Raw genomic sequence first — 18074 nt, 5'->3', positions numbered from 1 at the left:
ACTGAATCTACGTCGCTTTACCGTTCGTCGCTGCAGTACCGTTCGTGGATCCGTTCATTATACCACTGCTAAAGTACGCACAATGAATGTGATACGTTGAAGTCTCGGCGCTGAACCCTTCCAAAGCAACCGCATCAATCTTCGCCAAAGAGAACTGACTATTGCCCATTGACGTATAAGCTGAAAGTGGAATCCTCAGAACAACAGGACTGCCGTTCATACTGCCGTAAGCACTGCTCGCAACACTGAGTCGCTGGATCGGTGTCTGACCGTCACAGCCGAATCCACCGCTCTGCAACTGCACGTTGAAGCCTGCACCCGCGCTCGCCGTGACGTTAAGAACGAGGAACTCTGACGCGGAGATGTCTGCGCAGTTCTGGAGCGAGTACCAGTAAGATCCAGATACACTGGGTTGCAGAACCAAAGCACCGTCCGTGACGGTTGGCGCGACATCCATGGTTCCGTCGTCGCTTTGTACAAAGCCGTTCGTATTGCGGCCTGCGACTCCTGGAGTGCAGTAGTTTAACCACGCAGAATCAGGGCAGTTGCATGTCTTAAACCCTGTCTGTCCTGGGACGGCTTCCGGGACCGATGTTAAACTGATGCAGCCAACCTTAATCTTCACATTAGAGGGATTGAAAGACGAGATAGCGACGCTGTCGAGCCTGCTTGAGTTGATTCCACCGAAGTCGGAGAAGGGGATCTGTGCGACTTGATACGAATCGGCGTCGGTGAACGTTAAGTATGAAGTGATGGGAACGATGGACGGAGGCGACGTCTTCGTACATTCATCGTCAGTCTTCCAGCGCGTGGTGACCTGGAATTTGGTACCCGCGGGAGCCGCGACGGACAGCTGAATGCCCGTCGCATTCACCGTCTTTGCATTGTAGCATCCGGCGTTGTCGAATTGAGAGTACCAGTACGCACCGCTTTGTGTACCCATGCTCAGCGAACCGTCATTATCGACGGAATAAGAAGCAAGAGATCCCTCGTCAGTCATCGCACCCAGGAGTCGGTTTTGCCGAGGCACTTCGGACACGAATGTGCAAGTGTTAAGGATGGTGCCTGAGCAGAGCGCGCAACCAGGGCTGTTAGCCGGTCCTGTGAAGACTAAAGAGTGGATACGGTAGATCGATCCGGGGGAATTGAAGTTGGTCATGACAAACGACTGGAGGTATTGCTGGTTGAAAGTAGCTGGGAAACGAGAGAACGGTATGGTTAGTTGTGTTGGCGCGGCATTGAAGGTGATTGGGATGTAAGACGTGACCACGTTGGTGTTGCAGCTGCCAGTGCCGTACTTGAACCCAATATTCGCGGTTGCGTCTTGTGGACCTGACACAGTGAGTATGATCGAGTCGTAAGAACTGTTCACCGCTCTGCAGTTGGATGGCTGTGCCAGCTGCGAGTAGAAGTGGGATGTTGCATCACGAGGTACGAGTTCGACGGACCCACGGGAAGGCTGCTTGTAGGATTGCATCGTCTTGTCGTCTGAGATGGGAGCACCTAGGGCATTGGTCTGCGTTTTGAACTCGTTTGGATCGCAGAAGTTCAGCACAACAAAGCCAGATGGAGTAGGGCAACGAGGGCCGGCGCCAATTGTGGAAGGCCCGCCCAAGAGAGAGATCCATCGCATCGTGAAGTTATTGGCAGAAGAACCACCATTCGGTGTGAAGTTACGTAGTGTGATGCGGCTGAGGGAGTTGGTGTCGAACCCTGAGAATGCCGAAATCGGAATTGTGATGTTGGCGAAGTTGCCCTGGCTTAAGGTTGCATAAGACTTGGTGCTGACTGTGGAAGTAGCTCCAGCACCTGAGGTGAAAACCACGTCGAAAGAACCACCTGCCGGGCCACGCGCGTTGAGAGAGATTCCGGTGTAAGCAGTAGCGTTCAAGTTGACACCGTCAACATTAGTATCGGTATAGAAGTACGAACTTGCGCTCGACGGTAACAACTGCATTCTGCCCAGCTCCGAGAGTTTCGCAAACGTCATCGAGTTGTTGTAGTCGGTCTGGCCAAATATGTTGTTGATACCAGTGATCCATCGGTCAACGTTCTGGAATGACTCAATCGTCAGGCCCGGGGTACGGTCTTCTCCTGGTGCTGTCACACACCGCTTCTGAATCTTGATGTTATCGATGTAGATAGGTGTCTGGGCTGGCGAGATGTTGCCGATACGTATTCCGCGTACATGCTTCATGTCCTGTCCCTGGAAGTCTGACAAGGGTATGGTGACAGTGTGATTTGAGCCATCGGCAGGGGCGTATCTAGTTACGTCCAAGTAGGTGGGACTTGGCTGTTCAAAGTTGCACCCGGTATCGTACGAGACAAGCTGCACGTAGAAGGTGCTTCCTGTAGGAGCAACCATGTCAAAGTACAGATGTGTGTAGATAGAAGCATCGAAGCAGAAGCGTGAGATCTCCGTGTAGTACGAGTTGACGCCGCTGTTGGTAGTTGCAGTCAGCTGTAAAGTGCCTTCTACGTTATTCGACGAGAGTCCTGTTGCGGTTGTTTGCAACAAGAGCAGATTGACGTTGTTGCTGCCAAAGTAGAGTTCCAAGAAGTCGTCGATCATAACATCCCATGCTATACACTCAGTATCGCCGATCGGTTTTGGTGTGAAGTCCGGGCACGTAGACGTGGCTACATTGCTCGTACCGACGACGAAAGAAAGCGTGTAGAGCCCCTTTGCCGTGTTTCGTAGTACCACTGCGTTCGTCGTCCCGTCGTACGAAGGTTGCTGACAGACTGAGAGAGAGCCCGTTGCAGACTTTATAGCATAATTCCGAGGCACTTGCAGAGTGAGTCCTTCCGTTCGGCCGTCCAAACGAACCGTCATCACCGCAGATGACTTGTCCGCTGCTGTGATATCAACAATAGCGCGGTCTCGATTAGTCCACCAGTTGGCCATTCCAGTTTGGTTGAAGAAGACTGCAAAAGGACGCACAGTATCGTGGAGCGCGCGTTGAATCTGGATCTTATCAAACAACGCGTCCGACGGATGGATCAAGATGTTGTAGTGACCGCCATATCGTGCCATTTTCTTTATGTATTTGATCTGGTTCGAGAAGTCCGAACCCGGAAAGTCGGCACTGCTCATGTTGCCGTCACCATCTGACCATTGGAGCGGGAACTCGTAGTACGGGAGCTCCTGAAACGACTCGCGGTTGTGCGTGACCTGGAAAGGAAGATGGGTGAGGTGGGAATTGCCTGCGCACGAAGAGCCACCAATGATTCCGTTCGCCACGCAATGCGAGGCTTGGTACTTGCTCCACGCAAGGTTGCCCGGACGATAGGTAGTCATGTTGTAGTTGGTCTTGAACTCGTCATGGAGTATATGCCGAATCAAATAGGCACTAACGCGGACCTCTCCTGATGCTGAAGCACCTGATGTGTAGAATGAGAGCCCGCTGGTACCTCCCTTTGTGCATACCTGTCCATTGGCAGGTGTACCATCAGCGTTGGGTCCGCACTGATGAATCACCGGATAGTACCCCGCCTCGGTCCCCTGGGTGAATCGTTCCTGAAGAGTGCCATAGTCAAAGCCTGCTGCGTTTGGCGAGTGACTGACAGTATGACTGCCAAAGTCGATGTATGGGTAGCCGTCAGGAGCCGTACGGAACCCGGTGATCTGGTAAATGTATGGAACGCCATACTGGAAGTATGCAGTCTCATAAGCATCAGTGATGTACTTGGTATGAAGGTTCAAGTTTCCCGCGGCGCCTCTATCCTGCGCAGCGGCTGCTATACCCTGGCCGTGCGGATACGAAACGTAGGTGTCGATGTCCCATGTAGTGGTGAAGGCAAGTCCTTTGTTGTATGGAACCGACCATAGACTTACAAAATGGGCACTGCTAGTGACGATGTTCTTGATGATGCGTGTTCCGATATCGTATCCGGGGTAATAATGCCCGTCGTACCATGGCGAGTACCCGCCGGCCTCATTCTGAGCCTGGATATAGAGATATCCAAGATCCATTCCGAAACTGTACACATGTCCGCTAGCACCCAAAGGCTGGTTCTTGACAATCGCTGCACTAGTAGCCGATGTATCTGCGCTGTCCACTCCGTCGTTTCGAACTAGATATTTTCCGAGTGTTTGTGAACCCGTGGTAGGCTTGTAGCCAACGTTGACAAGACCACTCTCAGTGTAGTTCTCATAAAACGGCATGTTCACGTCGTAGTATTCGGTGAAGTCGAATCCTTGGAGAGCCTGGACGGGTTTTTCGGTGTTCGTCAACTGTATGACGGATCTCGAACCGCTCGAATCGACGGTAGACGCAGACACTCCTGCAAGATTTTGAAGAGAAGTAGGAACCCTGTTCATGAAGATCAAGTTACCACCCTTGGCCACAAAAGAGGTCAAGGTTTGAACATCAGCGGCGCTTGGGCTGTAGCTCACGCTCGGCGACGTGTAGACAAGTAGATTTCGGCATTGGGAAGAAAGGTTAAGTGATTGGATAACCTTCACTTGCAAACCGACTGTCTTGAGAGATAGCGTAAGAGGAAGCCTAGGATGATGTTAGTGGTTACATTGATTTATAATTTCTGGGAGATAACTTACCAATTGGGGTCTGCTTGATAGTTCGGTAAGAAAACGTTCAATCCGGAATTCGGTCCAGCTGCATGTCTGTGGTAAAGCCATCAGTATCGGACCATCACGATAGAGATTTGCTCTTCTTACCTCGATTTGGACGGTACAGTGGCCGACCGACTGCTCTCCCCTAGATCCGCACTCGCACCTGCGGGCTGCGTAAGGGAGTATATATCAGGCGAGACGAAGGCCTGACATATTTGCAGTATAGCAAATAGTGGCAGAAGAATCAATGAACGCATACTTGATGCCTTCTTTGGAAAAAGGTACAGTTCGAAGAGGAACGTATCGAAGGATTAAAAGTGCAGGGCCCGACCTTTTCGTCAAGCTACGAAGAAAAACTCGACCAGAAATACGGGAGAATTCGCCAGATCGCCCGGGAGCCAACGCAAGATCGCCGGCTAGACTGGGCTAACGCATAAGCCTGGTGGGACAAAGTCTGGGAACAGTTCGTCAACTTATCCACTTGAGGCGATTTAGTAAGCCCTAGGCCGCAAATACGGTACTATGACCTATGGTACCTGAGCTATCTGCATGTACTTAGGCCTCGAAGCTTGCCTAGATGTTTCAGCTGTGGCAGCGAGAGCTAGAATAATGCGGTCAAACGTCATCATGGAGATGCAAAAGTCGACTTAGTCAGGCTCGATTTATAAATCTCAATTGGGAATATAAAGGAGATCTGGTAGAGAAGTTTCCAGTGCATGAGTAGCGCTTCTAGCCCCTTGCATTTGTACCTAGGTACGTCATTCTCGAGCATTCGCGACTCGAATAGAACAACAGTGTAGCTGGTCATTTTCAGAAGGTTCATGCTGTTGATAAAAGGCTGCTGATGAGTGTATTGTTGGAGCTGAGGAAAAAGATATGGCGACACTCTTGGACCTGTTGAGCGCAGCGGAGGTTGGTTAGCAAAAATCGGATGAGGTCGGGCCGACGTCAGCCTCACGGTCCCCGTTGTTGCCATACGAAGTACGGAACAGCCGGGACTCCAGCCTCACTGGACAAGCGGGGTCTTAGCAAAACAGTGTGATCTATCCTCTTCTTCTGCTCTTCGTGCTCAATCTTGATGGGTTTTATAGCGTCGCACTCTGCTCCATATCCTCGTGTTCTAGTCTTAGTAGTTGGTTGTCGCTGGCACTCTGGTTGGGCTTTGTTTTTGAATGGCGTTGCTCTTTGGTGACGGTAGCTTCCTCGCACTTTTTCTTGCGCAATGGCAAGAATAACATTGAATAAACAACTTGAAGAAGAGAGCGCATAATCGTCTACAAGTCTGGTTAAATGAGTGATAGAGCATGGTGCAACGACCATCGAGCCTCTTGGAGAAGCAGCCTTGGAAGTTCCAATTAGTCCGCATATTGTGTGGTTGCCTGTGCTGCCGCCTGGAGAGTTACCATGAAACCCGAGCGTGTAAGAAGTACATGTTCACAATCGCCACTCACTTGAATACAGCCTACGAATTCGGATCTACTATCGCTTAGCCTGAAAGTGCCTAGAGTAAGAGTCTTGAGCGACTGCAACCATTCAGAAAGTTGCGATAGACTCATTGAAGATACCAACAGATTGATGGGGACAAGGAGAGCTTTGAGGGAATGTGGGCTCATTTACCGCATCTAGGGGAGACGTGGGATTGACCCCGCCGCTGGAATGCTTGTCGCAGACTGCTGGGAACAGCTTTACGTTTGTCCTTTGAATGATACGATGTGAACCCATCACAACCACTGGGCGACCGACCCAAACTCAGATCTCTTGCAGCGTATGATGGTACAGCAACCTAGACACGTTTTGATACAACGACGGCAACAAGACTAAAGAGTTATGAAACAGTACTGGCGTAGCGATGTAGTCTTGGTGCATGTGCAAGTCGGTTGGGTGTCAATGATGGTCAAGTGGTGTATGTACTGGAGATCGAGATGCTTCACCACGGCCTGTTTGCCATCAAGGTGTCGCCGGACAATACCCAAGTAGGGTACTCGCAACTGTTACGAAGTTGACAACCAGAGCACTAAGATGAGAAGATTCGACGTTCCTGGATAGCATTTGTAGTCGAACAACTGTGATTGGGTCGCCGCAGCGAGGGAAGGGCGATTCCTCCACCGAGGGGAGGGCGATTCCTCCACTGTTAGCGACTGCTGCACGAAGGCCACGCTCACCGACATCGTCAGAACACCCCAAACACAGCTTCAGGTCGTAGACCATCACCTCACAACCATCCCTTTCTTCACGGACATTGTCGACTTCACGAGCAGCTCGTTGAGCAAAGTCATGCAGCGATGAATACGGAGCCGACCAGATCTGGTATAGCGCTTTGCTACTACGATGCGAAACGTTGATTGGTTGTACAAGTTTGGAACTGATTTTGCAGCACAAAGTCGAACAGATTATATTCGCAGTCGCGCTCCGCAATGTACTGACATTGTCCCATGTTATCCAACTCTCCCTCGAACGCCACGATACCGTCGCTCGCCAAAACGCCAACCTCCCAACTCGCATGCTCGGCAAAACCATTCGCACTAAGACGCGACACCTTCGTGCAGAACCGAGGGAACAGATGGCCTAGTCAAGCATGTCCGTCGGCAACCGTCACACCTGGCCGGACTGGAGCATTTGCAGCAGCATCGCGTTGTCCACTGATGTGAGGATCGAGCCTGCCTGCAGTCTAGAGGTCAGACTCGTTCGGTTCGTAACGCTCCTGCTGTGGTTCGATGGCAGCGTCTGGCGCTTCATAGTGGGGCGGCGGGTCGGACGCTGCCACTTCATAGCGAGGTGGCGGGTCGTTGAATGCATCCATCTCGTGGACATCCCCCAAGGCACCTGGAGCATCGGACAGAAGGGCTGTACCGGGCGCAGTGCGGGCTAGCACGAAGTCAGCTCTAGCGATCGTACGGGATACAACGTGCAACATGACGGCAAGAAACAAATCGCCAGCTACCTACAAATCTTCTTAACTCTACGATCCTTGCATTTCACCACACACAAGTACACGCCGGTGGCGCAGGTTATAACCCCCAGGATTAGGTATGTTGCCTCCTTCCACCAAAGAACCCTGCCTTCGATCGGCTGTTCGTAGGAGCCTGGAGATGTGACGGTGCCGTTGCCGTTGCCGTCGAAGCGGTAGGTGCCTAGCAGTGGTTGTCAGCTGTGCGTCAGGGCTCATATGCTATGCCTGAGGCGCGTTTGCTCGACTTGACAGAGTCTGCTTCAATGCGCTTACCGTTCAAGGCCGTAAAGAGTTGAGAGACAACGGGCATGTTGGTGTCTGCGCATGTTTTAGCGGTTGTCGTCATCGTTGGGCCTCGACGAGACAAGCCCCTCACGCACCTTGACTCGAACGAGTTCCGACGTCACTGCGAGGTTATTGTTGGCTTTAGATGAGGTCAATTATGTGATGATTAATAATACAGCTGGAGCTCTATGGGTTCGATAGCAACACTGGAGAGGAGAGAGTTGGCTACCCAGGACGACGGCGGTGAACGCTTAGCCCTCCCCTTGGGCGGCGGGATGCGTTAATTCGTCGGAGCCCCTCACCACACCAACATACGTCGACAACAAAACGCGCAAGTAAAAACAAACCCGCACGGTGTAATCTTTCCTGGCAGAAACCAAGCCGACACACATGCCTGTATGGTATTGCGAAAAATGGGACGAACGTGGGCGCAATGAAGGGTTCACTGCGTAATTCTGCCCATACCCCAACATACCCAAGTTGCGAGCTGCAAACCCTTACCAAGCCAAGTAAAAGTCCAGAAGCCCCTCCGAAAGTGGATTGAACGCACCGCAGAAGCCGTCATCCCCGTATCTACAGTAGGGCTTCAACAGTCTATGTGCAGGAGGTTGCGATTTCCTGCTGCTGAGCACTGAATAGCTTTGTTGATTCGAATGCAGTTGTACGCACTCTCATGTAGATGCATATTAGTCCTTGAAGATGATGATCTCTTTTCGTCACTTTGTCGCTGCATACAAGCCCAGTCTGGAGTCCGTAGAGATCGGTCAAATCGCACGTGTTCCAACATGCCTGCACGCCGTACAAGGGAAGAAACCAACGCCGATGCGAGTTCGTCTTTTGCCCTCCTTTGACATCACAACAACGGGTGGAATTCTACTATAAAATGCGTGGAGATTATTCCTTAGAGTGTCTTGTATATTCTATAATTTTCTCGGGTTTTCTACTTTTGTAGTAGTAGATCGCAGCGTTGTAGAAGATCCCTTATCTCCGGGACCTGTCCAGTCTTTCCCTCGACAGGCGTGCCTGGAAAGATACTTAGATAGTTATTACGCAGGTGAATACGAAACTAAGCTACTCATTCCCCACGAAATGAAATGTTCGAAAGCTGTTGAAACACTTGTACTTTGTTCGCGAGGGCATACGTTTGTCCGCTGCAGCGCCTGACATACGAGCCACCCTGACTTGCGATCAGTGCCAAGCCGCCACTTATCCTGCCGTAACAGCACCTTCGCTCCGACGCCATATCGACTCTATCGGGGATGTGACTCCACTGCCACCCCTATCATAGCCATATGGCGATGTAGCGCATGTGTAAGCGCGACACGATATATTCTGCTACGTGTCTATGGGTATTCTACACGCCGCGATACCAAGTGCGCCTCGCTGACAAACTGAAAGTGCGACACGAACACCTGCGATGAGCCACGACCAACGCCTCGATCCTGCTACCTTCAAAAATTTCCATCCAGCAGACGATACGAGCTACCAAATATGTCCTACACGCGAAGACGAAGGCCCTACAGTGCAGATGCAGTCCGGAGGCATTGACGATGACGAAACAGACCCATGGTCCTCACATGCACCTTGGTCCACGGTGAATACCGTATCTACCTATGCTTCGGACACTGGTGATGAGACTCGTACACATCGTGATATCAATCACCTAATAAGTGTGATCAATGGAGAAACTTCTCATTGCACTCATCAACGCACGAGTGAAGTTGAATCGACCGTTCAGACTGGTCCTTACTACCCAAACTATCAAGCTGTCGAAGGCTGGGCGGACAACATATTACAGTCGAGACCATCAGAGGATTATATGCCTGGGGCTCGCGGTTTGAATAACCTTGCGGGACGATATTTGCCATCATTCCCCGATACACATCAGCTCATACACTGGGCGGGTTCGGATCAACATGCTCAGACTCCGAGTCAAACGTACCCACCCTATTCGGAAGACGACTTATCATACACTGGGATGCAGTTCGGCCAATCATACTCGGGGCGAATGGATATGTCCAGAGTCTTGGTGGCACCTAATGCTCTCCAGCAGCCTAGCAACAACGCGGACCTGGAGGTGCATAATAGTAAGAAACTTGTTGCTAGAGACGTGTCATCAGTCATCAATCCGTCATCTACGGCTTCTGATGGGCCCGGCATAACTAGAGCCACGCGCGCTTGCAGCACAGAGCCTGAAACTCTGATATGCCCAGAATGTCCTGCGGCATTTAACGGAGAATATAGGAAAGGCAATCTCGGGCGGCATCGTCGGCTCAAGCATACTAATACTAGCCATATGGACCAGTATGTGTGTAAAGTTTCTGGTTGCTCAAGAGTTTTCCGGCGTCAAGACGCCCGCCTCAAGCATTATCGCAAACATCATCCTGGTCTGGCCTGTGGTCCAGTTCGAAAACGCCGGAACTGGAGCGACTATCCCAATAACAGCACTCATGAAATTCGAGGCGAAGAGTATGCATTCTTCTCCTCGACACCCCTGACGCAATCGACGGAGGGAGACTCGGTATTGTTCCATATAGACACAACACCATCTACATCTACAATGGGGACGAGCGAACCAAGCACTGAAACGACCCGCAAAGACGAAAAAAGCATCCAGTGCGGCACCTGTCAGAAAAGGTTTAACAGAACTGCCGAACTTCGCAGACACAATGATACATTTCACAATCCGAACGCGTCACAATACTTCTGTACGGTGCCTGGTTGTGATAGAGTATCCAGGTCGTTTCATCGCAAAGATAAGTACGAAGATCATATGAGAAAAGTGCACGCTCGACCATCCGCATCAGGAACGTATGAACACGACGAAGAAGCATCGCAGGCCATGTATTCCTGTGACCACGAGGGTTATGAGTAGGAATTCGATCAGAGAGCAGACTTGCTTCTCCACCAACGAACCCATACAGTCAAATCCGACCGGTTGCACGAATGTGCGTAATGTGGAAAGTGGTTTGCGTTACTAGAGGATCTCAAGCGACACCTCATGGGAAGATGCCTTCGCGGAGTTAAAAAGAAACCAAAACCGCCGTTTCATTGTACTCTCCCTTTATGGAAACGGAGTTTCAGGAGAAAGGACTCTTAGATTCGGCACATGGAAAAGGGTTTCCATCCGGTGCCTGTCGTAGAGAAGGAAGAGGCCTGAAATATGCAATGTGTGTTATACATTCATTAAATAAATAACGATCTACGTCCACTGCCATTTGAGTCATCCTACGTTAGTATATTCTTGTGGTGAGTCCCCTTCTGTCGCACACACAGTCATGCATATTGAAGCGTTTCGTCTTCCTTCATCTGCTTTGAATATCTGATTTTTTCCACAGTAAGCCCATAGTTAAGCGCACTTTCTTACTCGCAGTTAAGGCAAGGATATTGAAACCATGCATGCCGCTTTCCTCTTACTAAACTGCGAGAACGTACTCTACAGAGATGTTAAATGTGTTGCGCTGGGCGGTATTTCAGACAAGAGCAATTGGACGCTGCTGAAGTTGGCGCTAACTGGATTCAGTTGGGCCACTCCATTGTTGCCTAGCTGCTGCCTGGAGGATTCACCGTGTCATCTTGGCGCGCAATGAGTATATGTTTACAATTTCCACTCATTCGATATCTTAACAACATTAGAAAAACAACCTCAATCATGACTACCACAGCAGCACCACAGCTTAGACGTTCGAAACGCAAACAGGCCGATGAAGCCGCCAATCCAGTTCTGAAAACCACCAACGACGATGCGCCAGCGCCGCCTAGGAAACGTGCGCGAAAGGCTGTCGCGTCTGCAACAGAGGAAATGACAGTACGGCCCCGACAACACAACTATACCTTACCCCCGTTCCTCGCGCTTCCGCGAGAGCTACGAGACGAAATCTACAAGCACATCCTAGACCAGGACAACTCATCCAAACTCAAATCTGGGTCGCGCAACATAGTCACACGCTGCGGCCTCGTGGGAGTGAACAACCAAATTTCCGAAGAATTCCTCGATGCAGTCCTCTTCCACGCTCCCGTCATCACAGCTACAGTTCGCAACCACAACTTCGCACCCATCGTCACGTTCCTCAATCGCTTGTCCCAGGCACAGCTAAAGCGGCTGAGCAAACCTGGAGCTGAAGCACATGATGATGTGAGATCGAAGCGCAAGATCAGGATCATTCTTTCTTACGCCGTGGGTGCCAAGGACAGTCGTGCGCATCTTAATCGCTGGTTGGATAGGTTCGACAACCCTGATAAGAGGGGTCAAGAGATTGAGTTCGAGTACGGCAATGACGGGACGTACCAGAACGGAGGTTACAAGCAAAGGCCTAGGTTACGGGAAAAGGCAAGTAAGAGATGGAATGAGGAGGCGTCCAAGATTGGGAAAGCTGCTGGTAGAAGGTATGGTAGCTACTGGTAGAAGGTATGGTTACCACTACTAGTTCTATAGGTTGACATCTTGAAGCATTGTTAATGTCGGGACGTGTCTGAGTTACTCAAGGGTTTAGCCAAGATGGCTTGGAACATGTCTTCCCCTTTTGACAAGAACTCTGGCGACACCGGTGAGAATTGCATGGGAGATCTTGTGAATTGGCTATCTTCGTTCAAGGAAGTGCTAGCAAAAATGAGTGGCGGCTGTCTCGTAGGAGAGACGCGTAGTATTGGAGACATGCATTACACGTGATCATATAAACAGCATCCAGACTACGTGCATCTAGATTCACAGCATGGCAAGAACCTCGTGTATGCGGTGCTTTAGCCGAAGATCGGTTCAACCAAAGCGATTCTTTGTCTGGAGCATCGGAATCAAACACCGACGCTTTCGCTCTAGACTGTGTGAGGCCTTTTAGTGATCGTGATAGACGGCTGATGCGCCACAGCACTGTCAAGAGTCGTGATAACTGTAGGCGACGCTGCTAGCTTCGAGCTTTGTCGGTGAACATGCCAAGCGTGCAGTAGTTCGCAGTCAGAGCGACTGCATGCTCGTATATGTACTCAATACTAGTGCCGGGCTCCGGGAGATGTTCAGAAGTCTAGAACTGAGGGTGGGTTCGGCGTGTGTGTGTGCCGGATCAGCGATCAAAGATACAAGACACGCGCAGTAAATCGCCTGATAATTACATGCGAGGAATCAAGGTGTCGCAAGATGACGTGCGTAAAGGCATCTGACGATGTGCAAGACTGGTCTTCGGGTCGATTGTGCCACGACGTCAGGGCGGACGCCGCAAAACAACATAAAGGGGCGCGCTCCTTTCGCCGTCGGCAGCTGTCCCAGGCAAAGAGCAACACGTGGACGGATGTGGGCTCGATCTAGGCTTTCGTCCGCGCATGCTGCCCTGCACATACTATGATCTTATCGTAAGGATATCTTCCTTGGTCCAATAACATTCTGCTTCGGCAGTAGAAATAAATTGCGTCCATGCGCTGCCAAACACTCCGTTCCTGCGCTATTCATATGCACCCCAGTCTCATGTACCATTTACCCGGGATGCAAGAAATGTCGCGGCTCATGACATGTAGGTAAACTCCGATGTTCCGGAACGTCAGATGCCCCAGTTATCGACTACGCGAGTTGCGCCAGTCAATGCCAGCATAACGTAGATTAATCGCCTGCAAAAACATATTCTGCCACGAGGGCGGGGAACCGATGCGCGCGTCGTACACAATATGCGGATTGATGAGGAAGCAAGGGAAGAAAGTTTGGAGGCGAGCTAGGACACCGCAAGGATGTGAGATTAGTAGATTGGTGGGCAAAAGTATTGCTGCTTAAGAACTGGCGGGATTGTCGTCTATTGAATTGCTTTTTCTTTGTGCTGTTGTTGCGTCGATCAAAATCAGAAACTCTTTGGATCCTTCGTCGCATTTGGAATTGTATGCTCAATTGTCGGCATTCGCAGGTTTTGATTCGTTCGACATCATGAAGCTCTCGGCTATTATTGCAGTGGTCGCCGCCTCGGTTGCGCTTGCGTCACCCGCAGCGGTAGGCACTCTGGCATTACTTGAAGGCTTCCGCAACTAATCGATTACGCAGGTCAGTCTTGAGCGATCCGTCAAGGAGGTTCGGAGCGCGGATGGTACTATTGCCTCAGTCTCTTGCGTCGAGTGCCCATGCGATGGCTTTATTGGAATATGCAAATGCGTATGTACACTCTTCCACGTAAAGGACCAATCGAGCTGATGGATTTAGATTCCCAACGGATGCTGCTGCATTACTTGAGCACAAGGCTTGACGAAATAATTCTTGTTTGCCATACCCGGCGTTCTTGACTACTACATACAATATGGCGGAACATTTCTTGCAGTACAAAAAGCGGGAATGATGGTTGAGCAGAGAAGACTACGCAAAGGTAGTTGCAAAAAACTAAGGGGCTGCCTTCCGGGCTACCATGGAAGAGTTGGATGCTCGCGCATAGTACAAACTTTTTTGGGCATGAATCGTATCGACGATGTTTCGTCTACTTTCCAATCCTACTTCGCTGCGCCTGCTTCGATGTTCTTTTCTGCCTCTTCTTTCTCTTCTTCCGGTCGGATCCACTTGCGGAAACCGATTGTCATGATGCCACCGATAGCAACCTGAAAGGCCTGGAAGATGATCGCAGGTATCTGCATCTTCGATTGGTCAACGGGATCGATGTTGATGTACATGACTGATGTTAGTGGGACAACCATGGCAAGAGCTTTCGCTGGGCAGCAATAACAGCATGCAATGACGTCCTTCTTCGGCAGCCACATGGTAGCAGCCGTGAAGCATATAGCCAGCCATATGAAGTACAGTGCGATCGTGATGAAAACGATGAAGATGATGTTGGACGACTTGACAGCTTCGAACGCACCAGAAGAGAACGCCTGATCGAAGGTCTGCCACACCATTGTAAGGAGAGCAATTGATGATAGCTTTAGCAGTTTCCACTCGAAGAACACTTTCTTCGTCATCTTCGGAAATAGCCGTTGTACGATTTGTCCGACTAGCATTGGAAGGAACAACGACAGGCCGAGTTGCATGAAGACACGCTGGTAAATGCCTGCGTAACCAGAACCGCGCTGGAGAACCTTGCTATACCATGACCCCGTGGAAAGGTACATCTGCAGGATGATTGGCGTCAAGAAGGGACACAGGAACTGACCAATGACTGACTGAACGACCGTGAGCGCCGCGTTCCCATGAGCTTGTCTCGTCATGACAACGTTACTGGACATTGTTGTTGGTGCGCTGCCGACAAAGAGAAAGCCGATCAATAGCCATGGGTCCATGAAGTTGGGGTTTGTTGCACACAGGCTGACAATGGCAAAGGTGGCTGCCGAACAGACGAGGTAACACTGCAACTGTACGAAGATGTGCAGCTTCCACCGCATGTAATTGGCGAGCATGACCCTGGTATCCAGCGTACAGCCATTGATGAAGAAGATGACGGAGACTGCAAGGTATGTGATTACTGTGCGTTTCGTGCGCTGCTGTGATGCTGGAACCTGGACTTGAGACGAGATGAGGACTACAGCGCCCATTGCTAGAAGGAACCATTGGTCTTTGACGAACCACTTGAGGATCTCGACGGCTTTTGCACGCTTGGGCGTCTTCTTATTGATTGCCGACCTGTTCCCTTCTCCGGCATTCGATGGCACATTTGCGGGAGGCTCGATAGATCTTTCAAATCCAATTTCTGGCGGACCGGTGTTGATAGAGTCCATGTTGGTTGCTTCTGTGATGCGCTCTTCTGGTGTCGTTCCTTCGCTGCCTTCCATTGACGACCGGTCGGATGGTGTCGCCGTTGTCCGTAGCTCGAACTCCTCGTGCTTTTCCATCGTGAATGCGGGTTGGTTTATGCTCAAACGATCTGCTCCTGATGCTCCCAGTGTGCTCTGGAATGCGTCTTGGCTTGAGATATGTGACTCTTCGGTAATATGACGGACGTAATCATGTAGCCGATTTAGCGTAACCCGACGCAAGGACTTTACCCCAATGACGCGGGGACGGGTGAACCCGGGCTTGTACCGATGTTCTCACGAATGCGATAATCATACATGATGAAGACATTATGCTAGCATATCAATCTAGCAGCAGTCTTGGTGTTGAGGTAAGGATTGAAGTAGGCCATAGGTGGTGAGGCGGTCCGGTTAGTCAGCGCCTGAGTCGACATGCCCCCGCGATCCATTGCTGCGCTGCACGGCGCAGACTCCACACATCACCGCTCGCTTTTCCAGCTTCACACATTTTCAGGCTTATAGCCGCACGTCACTCGCTCCCGATATCTCCCAATGACGGCCCCTACTTCTTCCGATGACCGCAGGAAACTCCTATGGGCGCGCGTATACCAAGACCTTGTCCAACACGCCGTACCCGACGCGCGATTCAACTATGACTTCATGTCCTTCACCCCCGACTTCCGAGGCTCGAGTTCTGCTATCGATCGCTTAGTGGCACTTTCGTGTTACCAATCCGCCAGTGTCATCCTCGTTACGCCCGATAACAGCCTCGAACAATTGCGGTACAGAGCCCTGAAAGACGGGAAGAGGGTGTTGGTAGCTACATATAGGCTGCGTAGGGGTTTCGTACTATTGCATCCTGGGCGGATCAGCGAGAGCAAGTACGAGATGGCTGCGTGTCTCGATGGTATGGAGAAGCCGGGCATAGGGAGAGCGGTGTCACTTTCGCAGATGCGTGACGAGTGCCTCAAGGTAGACATGTGCGCTATCGGGGGTCTTGTCTTCAATGCGCAGGGGGTGACAATATGGGAGGGTCATAATCTGTTCGAGGTGCAGTGGGCCATGCTGCAGGACTTGAAAGTACTGCAGCCCAACGCTCCCGTTGTCGCTGTGGCACACACATGCCAAGTCGTCGACGAGGCACAACTGGGCGTGGAAAAGGTAATACCGACGAAGTCGGGAGAGGTACAAAGCGACTTTGTCGTTACACCAGATGCACTTCACGAGATAGTTGGTGCAGTCAAGCCCACTGGCGGTGTGGACTTTGATACTGTAGACCCAGAAGGTGTACAGAATATCCCGCCTCTACAAGAGCTAAGAGGCATCCGCATGATGGAGCAGATAATGCAAAGAGAAGGCTTCACATCTGACAAGGAAGAGAAGCCAAAAGAAGCACCTTCTGCAGACGAGCAAGTGGGCATCAGCATAGTAGAAAAGCTGATGCAAGGTTACCGAGCGTGAAGGCGACGCCTGCCATAGCCACCGACGTAAATGCAAGACAGGTAAGCATGGTTCGTGAAACATGACAAAATCCTACATTACAAGGTATATCCACGATAGATACACATAGACCATGATTACATGAAACCAGTTTATGTACATCTCAAAAATTATGTTAACGCATCATCGTCATCCAAGTTGACCTGCAACCCATCCCGCTCTTCCAAACTCCATCATTCATGCATACATGCACACGTACCCTTCGCGCTCTCCTTCCAACAACTCACCCCAGTAATCCTACCCATCTTCCCCCCGTTGACTACAACCCTCGGCCCACCCATTCTGACAATGACGCCCTCGCTTCCCCACTCTAAACTTGCCTTACACAGCACATCCACATCATCCCTTTTTATCTCCCCTTCCTGTAGGTCCGTTCCGGACTCCACTCCGATGACCTCGATCGCTTGTACATGCTCCGGCCGCGCGCTTAGGTCAAGGGATACATCAATAGGTATATGTATGGACCACGCATTGCTGGATGTGGGAGTGGAAGTTTGCGGACTTTGAGATGAGCCGATTGTGTAGTGTGATGGTGAGCCGATGAGGGAGAGGGAGATGAGCGGGAGGGGTTTAGAAGGTTTGGGTGTGGGTATCGGGGAAGCGGATGCAAAGGCGATGAGTGTTACGAGTGTGAGGATAGCCTTCATGTTGTGCTCGGGTAATCCGCCGGAGATCATTTGCAATGGCAGATGTCGCAGAAAGATGGTTTTCGTAATCCGAATTGGCCGGGACGTTTAGCAAAGATCGGTCCGATAATGGGTTGAAGAGTCTTGGTGTTGTAGTACGATGCGCTGTACCACGCAGCTAGTAAACCACGCTTCTCTCATGTATATACACACACTTACCCCAACCACGCCGCATTCCTCTCTACACTCACGAAACATACTACCGGGGGCACAGCAGAACGCAGCGGTTGGTTAATTTCAGGTACCAATTGAAACAGGCACGCCACAACCGCGCCGCCCAGGCGGCACTCACACGGGCTGGCAGGATGCGGAGAATTTCCGGGTGTGGTGGTTGGGTGGCCGCAGGTTAACCGCCCGGATTTTCCGGGGCGCTCGCGTTGGTGGGTGTGGT

General features: G+C 51.0%; 6 protein-coding genes across 6 annotated transcripts; 3 read left to right on the top strand and 3 right to left on the bottom strand.

The window, feature by feature from the left end:
- Window positions 1–7: 7 nt before the first annotated feature.
- On the bottom strand, window positions 8–4833 carry ALTATR162_LOCUS9268 (uncharacterized protein; the record flags this gene model as incomplete). Its single annotated transcript, XM_043316901.1, has 3 exons — window positions 8–4508; window positions 4562–4627; window positions 4682–4833. The coding sequence occupies 3 exons, from the start codon at window positions 4831–4833 to the stop codon at window positions 8–10; spliced, it is 4719 nt and encodes a 1572-aa protein (XP_043172836.1).
- Window positions 4834–7244: 2411 nt separating this feature from the next.
- Window positions 7245–7836, bottom strand: ALTATR162_LOCUS9267 (uncharacterized protein; the record flags this gene model as incomplete). The annotated part of the gene is made up of 3 exons (XM_043316900.1): window positions 7245–7441; window positions 7522–7707; window positions 7800–7836. The coding sequence occupies 3 exons, from the start codon at window positions 7834–7836 to the stop codon at window positions 7245–7247; spliced, it is 420 nt and encodes a 139-aa protein (XP_043172835.1).
- Window positions 7837–11463: 3627 nt separating this feature from the next.
- ALTATR162_LOCUS9266 (uncharacterized protein) lies at window positions 11464–12216 on the top strand (the record flags this gene model as incomplete). The annotated part of the gene is made up of 1 exon (XM_043316899.1): window positions 11464–12216. The coding sequence occupies one exon, from the start codon at window positions 11464–11466 to the stop codon at window positions 12214–12216; it is 753 nt and encodes a 250-aa protein (XP_043172834.1).
- Window positions 12217–13713: 1497 nt separating this feature from the next.
- On the top strand, window positions 13714–14013 carry ALTATR162_LOCUS9265 (uncharacterized protein; the record flags this gene model as incomplete). The annotated part of the gene is made up of 3 exons (XM_043316898.1): window positions 13714–13776; window positions 13828–13935; window positions 13984–14013. 3 exons carry the CDS (start codon window positions 13714–13716, stop codon window positions 14011–14013), a joined length of 201 nt encoding a protein of 66 aa, XP_043172833.1.
- A 251-nt stretch (window positions 14014–14264) lies between these two features.
- On the bottom strand, window positions 14265–15596 carry ALTATR162_LOCUS9264 (uncharacterized protein; the record flags this gene model as incomplete). The annotated part of the gene is made up of 1 exon (XM_043316897.1): window positions 14265–15596. One exon carries the CDS (start codon window positions 15594–15596, stop codon window positions 14265–14267), a length of 1332 nt encoding a protein of 443 aa, XP_043172832.1.
- Window positions 15597–16049: 453 nt separating this feature from the next.
- On the top strand, window positions 16050–16958 carry ALTATR162_LOCUS9263 (uncharacterized protein; the record flags this gene model as incomplete). Its single annotated transcript, XM_043316896.1, has 1 exon — window positions 16050–16958. The coding sequence occupies one exon, from the start codon at window positions 16050–16052 to the stop codon at window positions 16956–16958; it is 909 nt and encodes a 302-aa protein (XP_043172831.1).
- Window positions 16959–18074: the final 1116 nt, after the last annotated feature.

The sequence above is a fragment of the Alternaria atra genome (genome assembly GCF_907166805.1).
Source record: "Alternaria atra isolate CS162 genome assembly, contig: 29, whole genome shotgun sequence".
Classification (NCBI taxonomy): domain Eukaryota; kingdom Fungi; phylum Ascomycota; class Dothideomycetes; order Pleosporales; family Pleosporaceae; genus Alternaria; species Alternaria atra.
Note: the sequence above shows the minus strand (reverse complement) of the source record. Positions and strands in the feature narration are given on the sequence as shown.